Source organism: Sturnus vulgaris, chromosome 19 (assembly GCF_052056855.1).
Source record: "Sturnus vulgaris isolate bStuVul1 chromosome 19, bStuVul1.hap1, whole genome shotgun sequence".
Classification (NCBI taxonomy): domain Eukaryota; kingdom Metazoa; phylum Chordata; class Aves; order Passeriformes; family Sturnidae; genus Sturnus; species Sturnus vulgaris.
Window position 1 is genome coordinate 11054407 of NC_142261.1, and position 21116 is coordinate 11075522.

General features: G+C 38.2%; 2 protein-coding genes across 3 annotated transcripts in view; one reads left to right on the forward strand and one right to left on the reverse strand.

The window, feature by feature from the left end:
- The window catches only part of RSPH14 (radial spoke head 14 homolog), a 77063-nt gene that overhangs the window by 39670 nt on the left and 16277 nt on the right, over positions 1-21116 (reverse strand). The gene's annotated exons all lie outside the window — the stretch shown is intronic.
- GNAZ (G protein subunit alpha z) overlaps positions 1-21116 on the forward strand; it is a 49945-nt gene that overhangs the window by 18588 nt on the left and 10241 nt on the right. Inside the window, exon 2 of the mRNA XM_014894695.2 lies at positions 2426-3703. Within this exon, the coding sequence (XP_014750181.1) occupies positions 2981-3703 (723 nt within the window). The 5' untranslated portion in view covers positions 2426-2980. The remainder of the gene's footprint in view (positions 1-2425; positions 3704-21116) is intronic.

The window sequence follows — 21116 nt, forward strand, 5'->3', positions numbered from 1 at the left end:
CTTTCTACCCAACCATTTGTCATAAGTGTTTGAGGCAAATAACATGAAGTTTAAAAAAAGGTCTGCTTGTCTTATGTAGTCATAAAATCTCCAGCTTGATCCTAAGCACTGCTGCCCTTTAGCAGGAATTTGTGTCCTCTTGCTGTTTGTTACTAGCCAGCCTTTCTGTTCAGGATGGAGCTAGAATAAAAAGAGGGAGTCTTATAAATGTTTCTTGCAAAATTCTTCATCTGGAATCACCACAATACATAGAAAATGTCATAAAAAATACAGCAAGTGGTTTTATCAATGACATGAAAATGAGGCCTGTGATGATGAAGATTTAAAGGAGAACCAGTTTGAAATGTCTTGAACGTGTCAGAGTAAGTGTGATTAATGGGAACAACTTTGATTTTTATATAAGTAAAATAAGAATCTGGCCTGATATCTAATACAGAAATTTCATTCCCTCTGCATGGCTAGAAAGTTATTCATTAAGGAACAGCTTCCTCAACTCTAATTTTTCATTTTCTGTGATTATTGGAAAAAGTGAATTATTTGAAGAAAGTGTAACTCCTCACTTGGGAGGGTTTTCCTTTCCAAATCTTCAGAGTAAGTAAAGCTGTGCTAATTTCCATTCTATTAATGTGTATACGATTATTTTAATTTTTCACTGATTAATCTATTCTTCATGTGCTAATGTCCTGTCATACAAAGAGAAGTAAGATACATACAGCTGATATTAAGACTCTCTTGTAGAATTTCAGACCAGGTAAGAGCAATACATGGTGCATTTGGGGCAAAGGATTTGGATGTCTTTTTACATTTAAGATACCAAAAATGCTTAAATTGCCAGCCAGTTTAAGCACTGTGGTCCCTACAGGCAAAGACAACAAGCACTTCAAGCTGCTATGGAGAGGTGACTGTACTGACTGGATAGTTTAGAACAACTCAGAGTAAGATTAGTTTAGAATATAACTCTAACCATATTCTAATAACCATTAGAATATGGTTAGTTAGCAAGTTAGGTAAATGAGGCTGCAAGTAGTTGTAGTTATACTTTTCTCACAAAAGCTTGAGGCTCAACATCTGGCTTGGAACATTCTATCTCTCTCCTGGTAGTGTGGAATCATTCTCTTTAATATGTATTTTAATTTATTGTCACATCTACATTTAAATATTGGTCAGTTCAAGCAGGAAAACTTCCAAAGGTTTGTAGGGCAACTTTAAAAATGGTGTTGGGAGGCTTAGTTTTATTAAATGTAGTAGAAAGTTTTCTTTAGTAGACTCTGCAAGTTTCTGTAAGGATCTGAGTGCTTTGGTTTGCAAATACACTCAGTGAGGAGCCTCCAGGCACAAGTAAGCAGGCAGCAGGAGAGGTGCCAAGGTGTGCTGGGGCAGCACTCGGGGAGGAAGCCGTGACAGCTGGGACTCCACTGCCCACCGTGCCCAGAGCTTGGTGGGAGCAGCAAGCCCTTCCTAGAAGAGAGGCAGTGATCACCAATCAGCTTTAGTAATGTGTTTTCCCTCTGCGAGGGTAACTGCTTCCTGCTGCTGCCTTCTGCAGAGTTCCAACTAGTAGGCTTAAACTCTAATCTGGGAAAGAATAATTGCTCTAACAGTCACTGAAAAGCTCTCTGCCCTCGCTTGGGATGGTGTTTCCTGTGCTTCTCATATGAAAAATTCACCTCATAGTCACTGTTCCCTTTTGCTGCAGCTCAGAATTTCCTGTATTGAAGCAGAAAGAGAGGAGGCTCAATAACATTTAGCTTGGCTATGGACAGAAGCTTACGAAGTTTGCATCTCTTTATTGATTAAGCAAGATGCAGGTATTGTGTTTAACAATACTGTTCTCCAGGGGTAAAAAAAAAAAAAAAAAGAGCTGTTACAAAGATCAGTAACTTCCTGTCTCAAATTCATGAAGCAAAGTTAATCAGCGTCTTTTGTTTCTTAATTTAGTTATTTAAATGTTCAGTAGAGATAGATAAGATGAAAAAAACTCAGGAGGACATCTGTCTGAGTACAGTATATTGATATAAATAGAGAGGCTGGGAAAAGTAGTTGTGAGTTTTCATTTCCTACTTCAGACAAACAAGCTGGAACAGAACAGTGCAGGAAAAGCACTGCCATAAGCTCTTGCTGAGGGAGAAATTGGGGCACAGCTCAGCACTGTTTGTTTTCATGTAGGTTTAGATAATAAAACACAGAAGGCTGAAAGGGAGATTTGACTTACTATTGTTCAGAAACCACATTTTCTTAGTCTGTGAGCTTCAGCTGTCCCTCTGCTTTTACTATAATTTTAGATATTTGCTTTTCTTTACATATTTTTCCACCTTTTTCCATTTGGCATAATAAAAAGTTTGGAAGTCTAGAAGAGGAGGAAAAAGTGAGTGGCTTGGTGCAAGGAAGCAGAGTCTCATTCATTTCTTTTTCCATTGTTTGGCAGGTGGAAAGCACAGATTTACAGAACTGAACTGGATCAGCTGAAGAAGTGGGGGAAGAGAAACAAAACAAGTACAGTACCAGTGAAAAGAGCTTCAGCTTTATCTTGCAGCATCACCACAGCAACCAGAGAACACGATCAGAAGAAAAGGCTAGAGCAGAGAAGGCGAAAGTGCTGCTTCTTACCTTTGGACAGAAGGCAGCAAAATAATTATGCAGAACAGAAATGGGTATTTGATGGTTCTAGACAAACTGTGGCAAAGGGAAGCGTCCCATCATTAACAGGGATGTGCCACAGTTTATGCACTGGAAAGGGGAGTGCCATGAGATCTACTGAAGAGACTATTTCTGTGGCTGCATACCTACATGTGTTTGCACCCCTGCTGGGACTCTATTAGGTGGCTGTAGGCATCGGGGATCATCAGGTATTGGATAGTGACCTTTTTTCCATTCGGGGTGTACCTGGCACGAGAACTGAGAGACACCGCAGATCTTTTTGAGAGACGCCTGTAACAGAGTGAGCCGGTCTGCAGCCGCCCCTGCACCTGCCTGCTGTACCATGGGATGTCGGCAAAGCTCTGAGGAGAAAGAGGCAGCGCGGCGGTCCCGGAGGATTGACCGCCACCTGCGCTCTGAAAGCCAGCGACAGCGAAGGGAGATAAAACTCCTCCTCCTGGGCACCAGCAATTCTGGGAAGAGTACTATCGTAAAGCAGATGAAAATCATTCATAGTGGTGGCTTTAACTTGGAGGCCTGTAAGGAATACAAACCTCTGATTATCTATAATGCAATTGACTCTCTCACACGTATCATCCGGGCTCTGGCCACCCTTAAAATAGAATTCCACAATCCTGACAGAGCGTACGATGCAGTGCAGCTTTTTGCCCTGACAGGCCCAGCTGAGAGCAAAGGTGAGATTACCCCGGAGCTGCTGGGGGTGATGAAGAGGCTGTGGGCAGACCCTGGCGTGCAGGAGTGTTTTTGCCGCTCCAATGAGTACCACCTGGAGGATAACGCTGCCTATTACCTGAACGACCTGGAACGGATCGCAGCTCTGGACTACATCCCCACGGTGGAAGATATTCTGCGGTCTCGGGACATGACCACAGGGATTGTAGAAAATAAGTTCACCTTCAAAGAGCTGACTTTCAAAATGGTGGATGTGGGTGGACAGAGATCTGAACGCAAAAAGTGGATCCACTGTTTCGAGGGGGTTACAGCAATAATTTTCTGTGTGGAGCTGAGTGGGTATGACTTGAAGCTGTATGAAGATAATCAAACAGTAAGTTCTCTGTCCTTCTTTTCCTTTTTTCTTCACCACTATTTGGTCTTTTATCTCCCCCTCCTTCCCTCCCTCCCAAGGCAGTAATCCCCAATCATTATGAAAATCCAGAAGCTCTGGTTCTTTTATTTGGATAGTTTTCCCCACTGGACAGAGTTAGTTATTTAATGTTACTTTTGGGAAATGGAGGTGCTCTTCACATGACAGCCAATTTATTATTTTTCTGGTGCCTTTTAGCTAAATATTTACATGGTTACTTCAGACACCACTTAAAAAGGCAGGCAGTAGTGACATCCTGGTGTATAGGGATGGTTCATTTGGACACCACGAAGGTCCTGGGAAATGTCAAAAGTAAAATAATAAGTAAGTTTCCTCCCTTTTTTTTTTCTAGGATTTTCAATAGGCATTTGGGATGAAATTAATTTTTAAAAGAAATTAAACATGTTTTTAATTAGTATGACATTTCTATATTTAAAATTGTCTTTGATTGTTTTTGGTTAAATGGCTGATTTGCCTTGTCCAAAGAGCAGCCATTCCCATTTAATTGTCTTTAATGTTGTCAGCTTCTGGTTTTCACAGCACACAAATACAGTAGCTATGGAAAATATATGAATGCTTACAGATATGCAAATATATATATTTGCTGTAACTTTCACATTGCCTGAATTGAGTTTCACAGGACTTTTACTTGATTTTTTTTTTTTGACAGCCTTGTAAAACATGAGGAGGCAGTTTGTGGGTAGGAACGCATGATGGCCCATTTTTTGTCAGTAGAGCTTATCACATATATAATATTTTCTTATTCGAATCTTCTGTAGTGATTTTGCAGTTTATAAACAACACTTCTATTTTCTCCTCTGTACTATTCTGATGAGCCATACCACTGTTCTGTGCATGCACTTATCCTTCATTATCTGGAGATTCTTGTCTTGGCATTAGTGCCTTCCTATTGTAACAGATTTCTGTATCTGCTTTTTGTTTAGCAACCTCCTCTTGACATGAGAGAAGCATTGCCACTAATTCTCCTAATTTTCAGACATATTAGAAAAAGTAATTTACATCTAGAACCTGACTAGGAGTTTCTTGCAATTCTTTTGACTTTTCTTGCCTTACTGTTCAGATTGAAAAATCTAAAAGAACTACACTACCTGAAAGGGAAAAAATCAATATAAATTTGAAAAATCCTTATCAACATTGGCCTATACAGGACCAACAATAGCACCTACATTGGTACATAACTGGAACTGCAACACTGAGACTGCCACTCATGAAAAAAGTCCTACAAATAATAGAGTTGCAGAGTGTAAAATGCCTCCTAGTGTAGAATCTGTGGTGAAGAGAGCTGCTAAATAAAACTAGTCTACTGCCAAACATAACTTACTGCTCGAGAGAGCGTGTAAGAATCTGGCTGATTTATAAACTGTGAAAGTTGAGCAAATGATCTGTATGAATATGAAAACTTCTGTGATCCTGTTGACAGAAGTGGAGAAATGCTATGCATGAGCTCTGTCTTTATTGAAGATGCGTTAAAGTAATGATTGACGGATATGGTAAAAAATGAGGGGAAAGCCGGCTCTGCACACTGTGGGCTCTGATTACAGCAGAGTCGTGAAGTCTGCTGAGGGTGAGGTTGTTGTAGTGACACCAGTGAGCAGAAGGGAGAACAAAAATAATGCCCAAACTATCGGCTGCCTGGACAACTTTTCCTTTGTGTGTCATTTTAAGTGACTCAGTTAAATTTATCCTGCTCAAAAACAAGTAACAGAAGGGGAAGGCTGACTTTTTCAGGGGCTTTTGTCTTTCTCCTGCTATGCTTTGTTCTGGGTAACATCACTCCTAGGAGCAAAATCATCTGAGTTGACAGTTTGTAGACCTGGACAAATGAGTATTTTTGCTTCTGTTTAACATATGTGATATTTAGCTGGTTTTTTACTAAACAGAAAGCTACATGAAGAATTACAGTTCACTTTTTTCTCCACCACCACGTGTGTATCATCACTCTGTAACAATATTTTTCCTGCTTATCTAGGGTTATCTGGAAATGTGATCTGTGTCTGGTGTCATTTCTACAATGTCTTGGGAGGTTTTTTCCTTACCTAGTGTAATAAATATCGTGTTATCATTCCATGCACCACAGCTAGTTAGCATGACTCAACTACATAACAGCTGTCTCCTCTTTTGACACAGTTGCAACATTGTAAAATGTCTTTGGATTGCTTTTGATTTATTGTATGATTATGATTCCTGACCAGCACTCTCGAGAAGGTTGCCTTAAATTTTCATATCCCATGCTGATTTCTTTTCTATTATGTCAAATAAATTACTTGTCTTGTTTTTCATGGTCCTTAGCAGCTGATTGACCCATTCTGTCTCTTATTACATGTTAAGATGCCAGCTCTGGCCTTTGATAATGTTACATTATCAAGTAACAATTTTTTTGCCTTCTTACATGTTGCACCCTGCACTTTGAAGGTGCTACCCGTTAATATCTAAGTGTCTCATCTTTATTTCAATTTCTCTTTAAATGAATGTGTGCCAGAGAATGTTAAATAATCTGTACTCTCAGAAATCAGTGCTGCTGCCTGTCCTCATGAAAAGGATTCTTGCAGTTTCTCTGTGAGTGTCCTCATGTGTCCAGCTCTGTCCTCTATACATTCTCACTGATGGTTTTCTTCCACAGCCTGCAGCTGCAACAGGGTTTGAGACCATGAGAAACACTTTACAAATGCAATAATCAAGTACATAATGAAGTGGGCTAAACATGAGTGTGTGCCTGAGAATTCCTGAGGTCAGTAGTCACAAGAGATTCACATGGTGCAGGAGATACCAAGTAAAGGTTTTGTAGGTTTAAAAATGACACTGGTTCAGTAATTTTATAAATACGGATTTTAGAGGAAAACTGCTTGCAGGTAACAAGTAATTTATTTCTTACAGCCACTGCAAATGAATATAAAAATTAAATTTTAGGCTTTTTGAAGCTATTTTTTTAGTATCTTGTTAAAAGGGAGATGCAGATGAAAAAGTCAAAATGCTGCAGTAAACAGCTCAGGCTGGAGTAGGCCTCATGCAACACTAATTGGGGTAATAATTGAGCCTCTCAATTATCTAATAATAACTGGGAAGCCTTCTGTCATATGTTAATTGTATGAATTTTGAGCAGAAATCCTGTTTCTGCCAGGATTTATTTTTTTTATCAAGTAAACAACATTGGTAACATTTTTTCTACCTTTTTTTTTTCTTTTTCCCTGAGGCCAAATACTTAAGGGGCTTATTTCCTGACAGTTCAGCTTTTTGAGTAATTCAGGGTATTAAAAATCCTTTCTGGCATGCAGCTCTTTTCCTGCACTGCTAATACTAACAGTCAGGACAGAGGGGAAACTGTGATCTGTGTGCCCACAGCCCTTCTAGCACCTGTTATTATCAGTGGTAAACACCATGTCAGGAAACTTTATTCTGACAATCTAAGTCACTTGGGAATCCTAGAAAAAGATTGACCTAAACTGTTCCATTTTTTTTCATGAAGCTTTTCCATTTCAAGACTTTTCATAGTGAAGTTTGTGTGGGAGCAAAGCCTAGATGACTTCAGCACTCATGTGTGTAATCTTTCAGCACTGCAAATGAAATTCTAGCCTTTTTGTACTTAACAAAGTAATATATATAGTCCCTTACCAAAGTTTAACTTTATATAGTAATGCATCACAATTCCAGCCTCAAGATTTGTATCCAAGCACGTACCTTCTAAATTATGTAAACAGCAGTAAAATAATGAATAGAAAATAAAAGGAAATGATTGATCAACTGCCAATTAGCAGGGTTTTTACTAGATATTCTTTCAAGTCTGAAGATTTATTTTTGTTTACGTTGTTCATTATAATTGTATGCTTCTTATGTGGATATTCTCACAGAACACACGGGACAGCAATTTTTCGTATTTTGGATTTGTTGCCATACCCTGAACTTTACATTCCATGTAACTTCAGATACTAACAGTAAGTTTATAGGCAAATAATTCTGTCTGTATGTTCACCAAATTAGTTCCTCTAGTTGGAAAAAAAAAGTAATAAATATGATAATGTGCCCCACTACGGAATACAAAAAATAGACTCATTCTAATGCCATTGTATGATTGCAGGAAGAGGCCAGTATCAGATTGTAAAAGCCTGTTAAGCTTTGCTGTGAGGCTTATCTATTTCATGTCAAGCCCATATTGAAACCTACAGGTAAATAAGTATTTTTGTCACTGTAGAGCAGGAGGCTTAATTAGAAGGAATTCATGGGGGCAAAAGCAGAAAGACTTCTGCCTGTTCTGGAAAACCATGGCACAGAAGTCATGAACCTACTGGGCAGCACTTGTCTGCTTTGGTATCCAGGGCTGGTTGTCACTTACATCTGAATTAGATGACTGAATTTCCTGACATATTTAGGTAACAGCAGGCAATGGCTCAAATCCCCCATGACAAATGCCTGAGAGATGATGTAACTCTCTGGTTTTGGTCTCTGTGACTGGCTGCATTCAAAACTCCTAGACTAGGCAAGGTGTTTTGCTGTGATTTTTAATTGATTTCCAAGCATTACAGCACTAAGGTCAATTAAACTTTGAGGCATCAGGAGTGGCAGAATGCTCCTAAATATCCCATGAACTTCAGGCTCAGAATAGTTCTTAGGTAGAAAGACATGGGTACTGACAATGAATAAACAGAATTTAAGTTAAAATCTCAGTGATTCAGTAACACTGCTGTTCTTCAAACTATAAAAGAAGGAAAAAACCCCAAGCAGACCCCAGGTGAATTCCAGGAATGCCTGTCAGTGTAGGGGCAGTAAAGTTTGCTCTGGAACTGCAGGGTTAAAGCAGCCACCAGCATAATACACATGAACACAAGGCACCTGTCAAGCACTGGGGGAATTGTAATGAGTCAGAAAGCCACTGCCAGGCAGAGGAGCTGATCATATACACTGGATAAAGAATCAGTTTCTGAAGGAAGGGAGATGAACGTCTCTGCCTCTCTCAGCAAGGCTGGAAAGCCATGAACATCTTCCCAAATATATTGTCATAGGAAAGATCCAAGTGAAATTGGAGAACTGGCTAGAGCAAGCAAGGAGTTAGAAGAGGAAAACACCAGAGCAATCCAAGCTTCAAGCACATTGTCATCTTTATGTGCAAGTCTCTAGATGACTCTATTGTAAATCATTTACTTCAAAGCAAGTTGTACATTTGTCCTTGAAGAATCCCTTGAACAGTAAGGAATGCCACATAATTTTAGGGCTGTGAGGCATATGTGACAAGCCTGGCCTAGCCTTATGGAAAATATGTTTCTTGGACATGTAGAGGTTTAATCTTCAGAAGTTAATTAGATTCTCTGAAACTTAATGCATATGAAGTAGAGTGGCAGAGTTTAGGCAATCAGTTTTACTACTTTGTGATGAAAAGATGTAGCTTTTTATGTGAACTTTACAACAAACTGAGTAACTTCTAAATGACATATGAGAAACATTGATGGTATAGGTGTAGCTTGGAAATTCACTTGACTGCAGTGTAAGATACCACTGAAGCCCAAGGCCACAAAAGAATAATATGGTTTGAGTTTAGAAACTTAGAATCCATCTAGTGGGTAGAGAAGTGTTGATATCATAATCTCTCATAATTCTGTATGCTGTCTATTTAACAATCACAGTGAATAGAAATGTGCCAACAAGGAAAAAAAAACAAAAAGGAAAATTCCATCCTGGTCTAGAAAAACAGCTACTTTGGGTTATTTTTGTAGGTGCATAAGCTGTAACAACTCTCTGTGGTTTGCCAAGCCTGGAGAGAGTAGTGGAGTCCAATTAGCCTTAAAAACAAGCAGAAATGCTGGAACAATGGAGGATCCTTGCTGTTAATTCAGCTTCAGAGTAAGTTTTGGTGGTGGTGGATTTTTCAGAACTTTCTTCCATTATTACAAGTCAGTAATTTAGATTGCAGATCAAAACAACCTTGTCAGGTCAGCATTGGCCATGGACTGGTCCCTGAGCATTCTTGTTCTTGGAAGGCTACAGGATTCATCATGTTATATTTTTTTACATTTACTATTAAGTATGTCTACTGTCTTTACTAATATCCTAATAGGGTAATCATCCTAATAACCTTCTATACCAATCAGTGCAACACTGCCAAAACCACTTGGTGGTTATACTGTCAGCATGGTCTGGCTGAGTTAGCACAGGTACAAGTAGCCACTCCAGCCCCTGATAGAAACTTTACAGCTTAAGAAAATAGAGGTATTTGTTATAGGCTGCTGGAGAGGTGGTCAGTTTTATTTAAGCTATAAAGTTTTGCAAATAAAAATATTTGATCACCAGACCATACCTACAAATATTCTCATGGGGCAGTTTGAAGCAGCACTTAATCTAGACTAAAGCCTTTTCAGATATAACTTTCTTTGTTCCTATTTTTTTGCATTTAAAATATTCTGGGGATGTAAAACTCTTACCCAACTTGAAACTCATTTTGCTTGTTTCCTTTGTAAAGATCATTAGTGACTATTCTCTGTCAATTCTGCAATTGAATTGCATGAATTTTAAAAGAATCTCAGTGACATGGCATACAGCTGAAATTAATTCTAATTCTGCTATATTGCTGTCTTAATCCTGCCCTGTGTTCCTGGCATGTTTTAATGCAGTGATATCTGTGACTGCAGTTACTCTTTCTGTCATTAAATAAGCTTGGGCATTAAACAGATCTTATATACTTGCAGAGATTTAGTAATTTGCCCTTGTTGCTGCAGTTTTACTTTTTTTTTTTTTGATTGTATGCTGCCTGTATCTTGGGAAAGATTTTTGAGCATCAAAATGCATTTTTTGAAAGCTATTAATACGCTCAGTTAAACTTTTAACTTGTCAACCAATGACAGTGTCCCCTGATTATACTTCAAAATTAGCAGACAATGAATAACTCCTCTACTCCAATTAATTCAGCTCTCTAACTCCTGTCACTTATTTTTTAGATATTTAAGCTTGATACTGTCCTTTCTTTCCATTACTAAGATGATTGAAACAACTTGCTTTCTAAATATACAGTCCTCTGTGTACTTTTCCCCATTATTTACTGATTGGCCATATTTTACTTTGCAGCTAGGAATCACCTCCCAGCCATTTCCCATCAGTAAAAATAAACTGCTGCTAATAGTTTAAGACAATTTAGCATAAAATGAGAAGCAAGAATCCTTCAGTGTCTCAGTTATGGGGACTGAGCTTGTGCCTAAACTGATTTTGTAGAAGGCCATGATGGTGTCAGATGTGCTGCACCTCCTCCAGCAATGAGCAATTCTGACATAGCAATGAGCTGATTTCCATTCATATTCCCCCAGATCAGTTGGAATTCCACTGGTGTAAACGTTTATGCAGTAGCACCCTGATAATGCTGATTAGGGATGTCATTGGACTTGTCAGAGTCACACTGATTTTCATAAAGCCTCTGTTAGGTGTAGTGTGATAATGTGCATTCTCCTGGCAGTGCTACAGAGAGGGGTGGTTCTAACAGGAGCTTGCTGAGAGCCTTTGCTGTTCTTCAGAGATCAAATAAAAATAGGGATTAGAAATAAAGAAATAAATAACCCCTCAACAGCCCACACACAGAAAAAGGAAAAAAATCCAATTGAATTGGAAATGTGAGAGGTTAACAAAGGAGGTTAAAGATATGTTAAAAAAAAGCGAGTTGACAACAGTAAATGCTTTGTGGCTGTGCCTAAAATGTCCTGGAGGCAGAGTTCTGCAGAGCATGTGGCTGTCATTGCTATCCAGCAATCCAGACTGAGACTTACAGCATTTGAAAAGGTTTCAAAAGTTTAATTAGTTTTGTAGAGCTAAAAAATTGAAATACCTGCTTAGTGTATAAATACCTGAAGGATCAAAAAATGTTCAATATTTAAAGAAATACTTAATCTAACAGAGAAAGGCAAAGAATAAATTGCTGGAAGTGAGGTCAGATAAATACCGACTTGAAATAGTGGGGTATTTAATTCTGTATTTTTAGGAAAAGGCTGAACCAACTTTTCTCTGGCAGCTAAGGCTGATCCAGGTGGCAGCGAAGACATAAAGGTTCTTGATGTGTTAGAAATCATGGAAAAGCCTGACAATGGTCATGTGTAGGAATTAGTGCTTGTTCCCCCCAAAAGGTGGTGGGATCAGTAGCTCAAGTGAAGCACGTCTGCACCAACACCCACAGCATGGGCAACAAACCAGGGAGGTGGCAGGCACTGGCCAGCAGAAAAAGCATGGCACACAAATGGGGGCATGGCTGGCACGGCTGGAGTGCTGCAAGGGGTGGCCACAAACTCTGCAGAAGGAATAGGAGAGCTGGCAGGTGATGAGCTGCTTGCAGCCTGCCCTGGCACAGCAATCACAAAGGAAAGGAGGGAGCTCAGCAGAACTGACAGCCTGGACTTGGCCTGCTCAGGAGAGTGGCTGACAGAGTCCCTTGAGGGGACAGTCCTGAAGGGCAAAGCAGGCCAGGAGAGCTGGACATCGTTCAAGAAGGAAATTTTAAAGGCACAGGAGCAGGGCAGGCTGTCCCCATGTGCCAAAAGATGAGCCAGTGGGGAAGAACTTGCCTGGGAAACCTGGCTTGGACAGGTCTAGTGGCTTAATAAAGAGTCCTATAAAATATACAACTAGATGATGAAAATCCTTATATCATCATACATGCAGCTTAGTAGTTGAAATCTTAGTTTCACTGGAGAAGAAGTACTGGGAAATTGTACAGAATTCCAGCAGATTATATTGTAGATGTTGATTTCATTTTATTGATAGTAGTTTTCAAACAACAAAATGAATGAAAATATTACTGCCACTGATTTTAATATGAGCAAAACCAGGCTCCAGATTTTAATTCTTTGTATTTTGCTTTCCTGATTAATACTTCTGTATTTCTGTGCTCTTTGCATTCATTATTCGCTGTGAGGAAATTGCTAATTTTTATTAGTATGAATTTTCTTTATTAATACTGCACATTCTCAATTGTTTCCTTTATTGGTAAATAGACCTTGGATGATATCTTGCTTTCTGACTCATGAAACTGACTTTCCTACTTAGAAATCAGTTTTATATGCAATTTGTTGTATTGCTCAATGCATAGGTACAATATAAATAGGGAAGATCTTGCACAATATCAGAGAGAAATGAGGCGCTGTGCAGTGAAGAAATGTAGAAGAAAAATGTCTGCCCTTCCCCAGTTTGATTTTTCAATCATTCTGCCTCATCAATATAATTATTTTCATGACTGTAGTACACTGAATTCATGCCCAATCTGTAATATCACTATGTGTGAGGTTGGTGTAGATCAATAGCAGTCACACAGCAGGGCAATGTCAAGTGAGGTGCAGCTGGCCAGCAAAGAGAAGATGAGTTATAAGAGAAAGTCTTGGCTCACCCACCTGATTATATATTGAATTTACAGGTCGTTGATATGGTAGATTGTTAATATCTGCCACTCGTTATTGCTTGATATCTGAAGTCTTTCCCATCCATAAACCTCTGAAAAAATCCTGATTTTTTCTTCATTTTTTTATCCCACTTTATAGAATCATTATTAGCTTAAAGATAGCATAAATTAGTTTTCAATTTTGCACTCGAGGCAGGAAGATTTATAAATAATCTGATTTTAACATTTATGCAGTAGTGTTTTTGCTGAGGAGCCCTGTCCCATGTTTTGAGGTTTCTTGCTCCAAAGTTGCCAGCATCTGTCTTGAATGGAAGCTAACTGGGAGTGATTAGTTAGAGATTTAGTTGAAAATTATTCTGAATATGGATTTTACAGATGGTATGATTTCAGTTAGTGGCAGGTTCAACTTGATGTGAAGATTTTAGAGAAATTATAACCTTTTTTCCACTGAGGGCTTTTGTAAGGTGCCTTCTCAGTCAGCCTTACACAAAGGATTCTAGGGCATGCTCATTTAGAAGTGAATAGAGTTTTCTGGAACAGCCTGACAAATGCCTTTATAATTCTACTGTTTTCTCTGTTATGAAGACGATTATCCTCTGAACAGTAGGGAAATTACATGGTTATCCAAAAGTGCAAGCTGGAAACCAGCAGGTTTTCTATGGTAAGTAATAAATCCTGGATATAAAATACCTCCAGTGTTCTTAAAACGAAGTGCTGAAGTGGTATCTGTGTCATAGAGCTCTGATTAGGGCACGTGGCATTTCTGGTGAAAGAAAGAAGAGAAGTTGTTTTAAACAGAAGTGTAATATGACTGACAAATGCACCTTCCAGAAAGAATGACTGAGCCATTGCTGTGTAAATCCCCTAATGTATCCTCAAAGGATCTTTCCTTCAGTAGCTGTTGAGTGCCCTGCTGTTCTCTGTCGTTGTTCAGCAGATGACAAATGTTTCCTCTAAGTCCTTGCTGCTCCTTTTGATGTGCTGCTCTCGATTCAGTGTTGGTATTTATGTCCTGCATTGCTGTTCATGGAGCCCAATCCCCAGAGCTGGGGCCTGAATGGCAGCATCAAAATAAAGAATTGTGTATGAAAGGGTGTGGATTATTTTTAAAATTTTAGTTATTAAACTTCATAGATGCAGTCAAAAGAGCATATCTGCAGTGCCTCTACAACAATAATTCTTAAACTTTTCCATGTTATAATAATCCTTTTCAGTGGCAGAGCAGTGGAGATGAGGGGTTTATTTCTTGATTTTTCTATCAATTTGCATCAGTGGCTAAATCATCCTTGTCTGTCTCACTTTTCTCAGTTCCAGATATGTATGGCTTATTAAAAAAAAAAAAGAGATACTTCTTTCAACACCTTCTCAGCATAAAAATGTCCCAGAGTATTTGCTGCATGCAGAGCTTGGATAATTGGCTTAGCAGGCTGGCATATTACCCTTGTTTGAATGTCTTTCAGAAAGGATTTACCAATAAAAGGATTTACCAATAAACATGCCAGAAGTCAGGCTGATTTTATAGATAAAGACTAATAAACATTTGGATAGATCTTCATTAATATGCACTGGTCATTTGCAAGTTTTTTTTCAGAATAACTTCATGCAAACAAGTCAATACAACATTCATGGCTTCCACTATTAAAAGAGAAGTATTTTGACATATTGAAGTGTTTGTTTTCACAACTTATATTTTAAAAATACTTTTGTTCTTGGAAAATGAAAACCACACCAAATCTCTATGCAGTAAATGTTCTAATGGCAAGCTTTTAAATTATACATCTATTTTCTGTTTGTTTTTCATAGATTTTTAAAAGTTGCCTTTATGTTACATGCAGTACTCCACTCTCCTTGAGGGCCCAAGTGCTGCAGAGGAATCTGTCCATACAGTGGTCTTTTAAGGACTAGAGCTTATATTTTGAATCAGAAAACCAGATTTCCTAGAATATAAATGCTTATTTATACTACTAGAATAATTTTAGTGCTCAAGATTAAAATCTTTATCATGACTAAACAACCAAAATAATTAGTCTGAGTAAGATTCATGAATAAAAATATAGATAAGTCTGTGTATTTCTTGCTTCCAGTTAGATTTTCTAAGATTAAAAGAATGTTGAGGTTTTATAGTTCCTTTAAAACATTAAATGTACTCAAGAGTTCAAATGTAGGAAAGCCTTTTTGAAAGGGTTAAATTTTAATTTTGTATCAAATATTCTATTTGCAATAACTGAAAGGAATTAGAAGCTTTATACAGGTAAGATTTTAAAATTTAATTAGATAGTTTGGAGTTGTGCAATATTTTTTTCAGTTAACAAAAGTAATTCTGTAAGTTTAAATAATCTTCTCTTCCCTTAAGAAAGGGTTCAACTTCTATTAGCAAAATCTCAGCAGCATTTTATTTTGCATTGTTCTCTGAAACCTTGCACTCCATTCCTGCTTTCTCTGCAGGTCAGGTTTGTCCTGCCCCTCCCTTCTCCTGCCACTGTGAGGAATTTGTTCTGGGCCTGTTCTCTCCAAAATGCATTTGCTTACACCCATGATCATTTACAGACAAGAACCCTAAATTTGACTGCTTGCTTCAGCAATACAGCATCTGTCATTTAAACCATCTCTTTATCCCTTTTTATGAATATTTTAATGCCAAGAATATAAGCACACTTCTCTGCTATTTCCATGGAAACCTGAAGAGGGAAATGAATGCAGAGGAAAACAAAAGTTGGAGGAGAAGGCATCTCTGGTTCTCTCTTTGTGCTTAGGACAGGTTCAGGAGTCACTGGATCAGAATTATTTCCCGTTATAACTGGGTACAAAATTAATTACTGTATTTCTGACCTAATATTTAAACACTAAGTTGAAAATAGGGAAGCAGTACACAACCAAAAGCCTTTTCCCTTTTAATGGATTGAATAGAAAATCAATCCACAACTCCTTAAGAAATCTGAGAAATGGACAAGTGGTAAGCAACTTTGAAAATAAATAAAATCCCTTCCAGCCTGCAAAAGCTGGTAACCTGGTTAGTTTTCTTCCTTGTTTTCTCTGGTGTAAGTAATTCTCAGAATGTCCCTTTCTTGGTTCAATCTTAGAGCCATCAATTAAGAGTCCTCCAGCCAGACAGGAGTTATTCCACAGAGATAACACTACAAGTGATTTGTTGCAAAAGACATCAGGCAAACCTGCCAAGGCTACTGCATTGTAACTCACATGGAGTCAACATTTAAAAAGAAAAAAGTTAATATGACTTGTAGTTCTGTAATAACAGAGAAGATCAAATGTTCCAACAGCTGCTTTTTTCCTTCCCTGTAGCTCTATTCTGTTATCCAACTTGTCATTACTCTACAGCACTTCCTTTGATTGCCCTTGTGATCCCAGAAGAATCAGTTGAAGTGACATGATAATGTTTTTGAAAGAAGCCAATAATGCTGTTTCCATTGTCTCCTGAGAGCAGGAGAGTCCCACAAGACACTTCCTTGTGTAACTCAATTAGTCTCAGCACATCTGACACTGCTCTTGATCTCAGTTATCAATTTCAGTTGGAATTATCAGATGGCAAGTTAAAATAAATAATGTGATGTACTTAGTATGTGTGTGGAATCCCACAGTTTGAGGAAAAACAATCTTGTCTACCTGAAATTCACACACATGATGAATAAAATTTGGTGATGGATGAATAAAGGGCACAGCCCTATCTTCTAGCACTGCAAATTCCAGGATCAGTGTAAAGTACCACAAGAGCTTTTCCCCAGTGTAGGAGAGAAAGAATTTTAGAATAATACAGGAGGATCCATTTAGAAGTAGCCACAGCCAAGATTCTTTATCAGATGTTTGATACCTAGAGACACACTTAAATACACCAAAATTACTCTTACTGTACTAGACTAGTCGTGAGAAAGCTGAGGAGAGAAGAAAGTACATTTACCTTTCTGCAAATGGTAAAGTGTAGGGTGATTTAAAAACAAACAAAAAAAAGGATTCATTTACAGGGAAAAAACATTTTCAACCATTATTATTAAAAAAGAAAAACAATTAAGAATTTAATTATTTTAACAAGATCTTAATATTTCAGATGGCACAAGCCATGGTCTCAGAGGTGCTGGGTTTTTTCCTAATTCCTTTGCAAGTTTGAATTGTTTTAGACTGGGCAGATTTCTGTGCTAGTATGAATGGTACAAACCATTATTATGGAGATCTGATCAGCCTCTAACGGTACAAAATTATATAAGCACTGTTTCTCATGTGGAATGTACGAGGCAGAGGAGGAAACAGCACTGGAAGAGTGAGGAGGTTGGGAGTAAGTTTAGATTGTGAAGCATTGTGGGTTGAGGATGAGGTGGAGAGGAGTTTAAGTGCTCTGGTGCAATCAAATAATCAAGAGTTAGTAAATGGGAGTTAGTAAATGCTGTTGGAACCTTATTTTTACTGTCTTATTTGTGTATATTTTGGTTCTGCCCTTATATTGATGATGGGTTTTTTCCATAGATTTTATGCATCTTTCAATGAATGCAATGATTTTAATATGATTAATGGGGGCTCATGTGATAAATAAGACTGGCAACTGCAGGAACACTGCCATCATCTCTAGCAGAGGGAGGAAAATGTGAAATGAATGGAACACAGGGTTGCAGGAAAACAGAAAGTGAATACAGCTAAAGCAGTGAAACACTACTGAAAAACTGTACTAGAACCTGGCATAGGTCCACATTCCTTTTTAGATCCAAATGTGTTTATTAAGTTACAATTTTCTTAGGTAATTCCACATTCTTCCTTACTTTTCTGAAAGGAACATAATTTGACATTCTGTTATTTTATGTGTAGTAGGTCTGATTATTCAGAGCAACACCAGATATCACTGATAGCTTGAAAAACCTATTAAACTGTGTTAAATAAATGAATACATGTACTGAAAACTTCTGTTCTAGAAAATTAGATTGGGTGTCTAGAATTACTGTGTTCCTTCTAACTATAATTTCTCATTGTATAGATTGTTTCATTCCCTATTTATAAGTTCCTTTTAACAGCACCCCTTGATCTGACAACATGCTGTGGAAACAAATGTAGTCAATGAAATATTCAGATACAATAATTATAAGCTTGAGAAGAAAGCAGTAATTCTGGTTTTTGAGCAGTTCATAAATAGCAAGTCTATAGTAAAACACAAATCTATAAATTGAGTTGTGACTCTAAAGACAAATATTGACTAGCACAGGACCTTCTTGCAAGTTGAATGAGACAGAGTTCAGTGAAGGGAAAATGTGTTCCTGTAACCTGAGACCACAGCGTTGGGTTGTTCAGGGTTTTCTTAAATACAGTCTTGATCAAACAAAATTATTCTTACTCCTTTGTCTGTAGCCCAACAAATTAGAATTTCCATCTCAAATATGAAAGAAGCATTCTTCTCAGCATACATCACTGTTTCTTTCATTCTTCTCCAATTGCTCTAAAATAATGTCATAGAAATTATCTCTTGAAACTAATTTGATCCGAATCCCAGTAATGTTGCTTAAAACCAGAAGGATTTATTGAAAGTGAAGACATGATTCTCCATGATGCTAAACATGCTTGTTTTGCACTCTTAGTACTTTCCTCAGTTTATGCAAAAAAAGGCCAAGATCAGATCCAGATTTAGACCCTCTGCTTGAGGCTGCTTTGTGCTTTCCCTTCAGCTTTCTTCCTCTTGCCTTTTTGTTCTTCACTCTGAGCACTGACCTTTGTGCCCCTCTGCCTTTGTTTCTCCCAGGTTAGTAGGAGGCAGCCTCAGAACCCCCAGGAAGGGAAGAACTTTGTTAGAATTACAGGCAAGGGTACCAAAAATAACCACGTGCTCTGCTACCTTAATCTTGCAACATGGACAGGCCACGAAGGGAATGCAGCTGCTGCTCCCACAAGAGCTCCTGCTGTGCTAAGCTCTGTAAGCATCCTACCTAAAATATCTTCAAAGGTACCATAAAACAAGAAGCCAGTGCTCCTGCAAGAGTTTCAGCTGCCTAAGCTGTGAGGGCAAAATGCATCCCTCTCCAGATGTCCCACAGTCTGACAAATGGTCTCAGGGTTTGTGGGACTCTTTTTCCCTGCAGTGAATTTCTCAGTATAAAGGGCCATTTACCTTTTTTGATGTATAATAGGCTGCTTTTATTGTTCAGATACTACTGAAGAATGAGTTCTGGCCAACTTTTTCTGGTGAAAACTGGTTCAGCATCAATGTGGACCAGTCTCTCTCTCTTTTTTGTTTCTTTCTTTGTCTGTCTGTCTGTCTTCCTGTCATTCAAACACTCCAGCACTGGACAATGCCAATTACTAGAGGTCAGTACTTGTAGTGCCAAGAGCCTTTGCCTACCTTTCAATGAGAAACACTCACTGCTTCAAATGATGGTGAAGTGTGTGAAACAAACTTTTTCCAAACTGGGCAAGACTAACAGGAAAGGCAAAATTGCCTGGGAACTGAAGTGATTTCACATGGGTTACATAAAGGAGAAATTTTCAGCAACAGGGAAATAAACAACTGATTTCTCCCCAAGGATGAGCTGTTCTGACTGCCAAAACACACAGACTAGGTCACAGCCAGTACCTGCAGCAGTCTGTGGGCAACAATGGACATTTAGGAAAAATATGGGGACAGATCAAGCATACACTGATATTTCCTGCAAGTTACCCTCCCAGGTAGCTGAACAGCAGATTGCATCAGCATCTTTCTGTTTAAGTGCCCTTTTAATTTAATTGCTTCTTGAGCCCAATTACACTTTTCTGACTTTTACTATTATCATTATGATGCTCTAACATCTCATGGCAGAGTTTTACATTTAATTATTCACGGTATGGAAGGAATACTTGTGTGCTGTCAGATAAATTAATTTGATGTTTCTTACTTTTGCACTGTAAGAAATGGTGAAAAAGTCATCTGCTATTCAACATTTCCATACCATTCATGGTTTTATGAGCTCTGCTGTGTTCTCTCTCAGCTATTTATTTTTCCAGATTGAAAAGAACTAGTTTATTAAATTTCATATGATAGTCATTCCATGCTTATGATAATTCTCGCTGGTTTTCTCTGTTTCTGATAATTCTCGCTGGTTTTCTCTGGTTTTGAATGCTTCTGTTACAAATGATTCTTCATCTTACATCTTTAGAAAAGATCCAGAGAGTCTTGTTTGAAAGCTGGGCTTGAGTGTGTTGAAATGAAAACCTACTTATTTGATAAGCCCCTCTTTATATCACACGGGTATTTTCTCCAGAGAAAAGGCATTCACAGGCATTTTGCAATCTGCCCCCTGCCACTATTGCATGACACAAAATTGCTGAACTCGCTGGTGCATTCTAGTGGCCCACTTGTGGGCAGAAGTATTGGAGTCCTTTCATTTTTAAAAACAAATATGAATTTCCTCTTATGTATCCTATATATTGTTTTATTTCAATGAAGACAATTGTCAGAAAGCAATATTCACCCTATTAATAGCCTTTCCCACCCTGATATGTATTAGAAAAATGCCTGTTTCAAAGAAGGTGCAATGAAAAGCATTCTTTCTTTACACACACAGTATCAGCCAAAGCTTGGATTATGAATAAACTATACAAAAGGTAGGTTAGTCAGTAGCCTGAAACAGTGAATAAACACTTCACTTGTGTATTCCTGTGTAGCTCTCTTGCAGATTTCTGCACTCTTTCAATAGCTTAAGAGCTATTCCAAGGACCAGAGGGCATCAAAGAACAGAAAACAGTAAACTCTGGGTATTCCACAAAGGCCACAATTCCATTTGTTAACTATTTCCTTTTCATCCTGCCTCAACAACAAGATAGTGACTCTTTCCATCAAAGGATAGCCCATGTGCTTGAACTCATCTCTTTGAGAGGCAAAGTTTGAGACCTTCTCAGAACTGTGTGTGTAAAATTGACTTCTTATCTCTGCATTCAACTATAAATATGCTTTTACATTGCATGGAACTACAGAAATGTAGGCTGGATGTGATCCCTAAAGGTCTGGACTACTGCCAATAGTAAATCAGGCCAGCT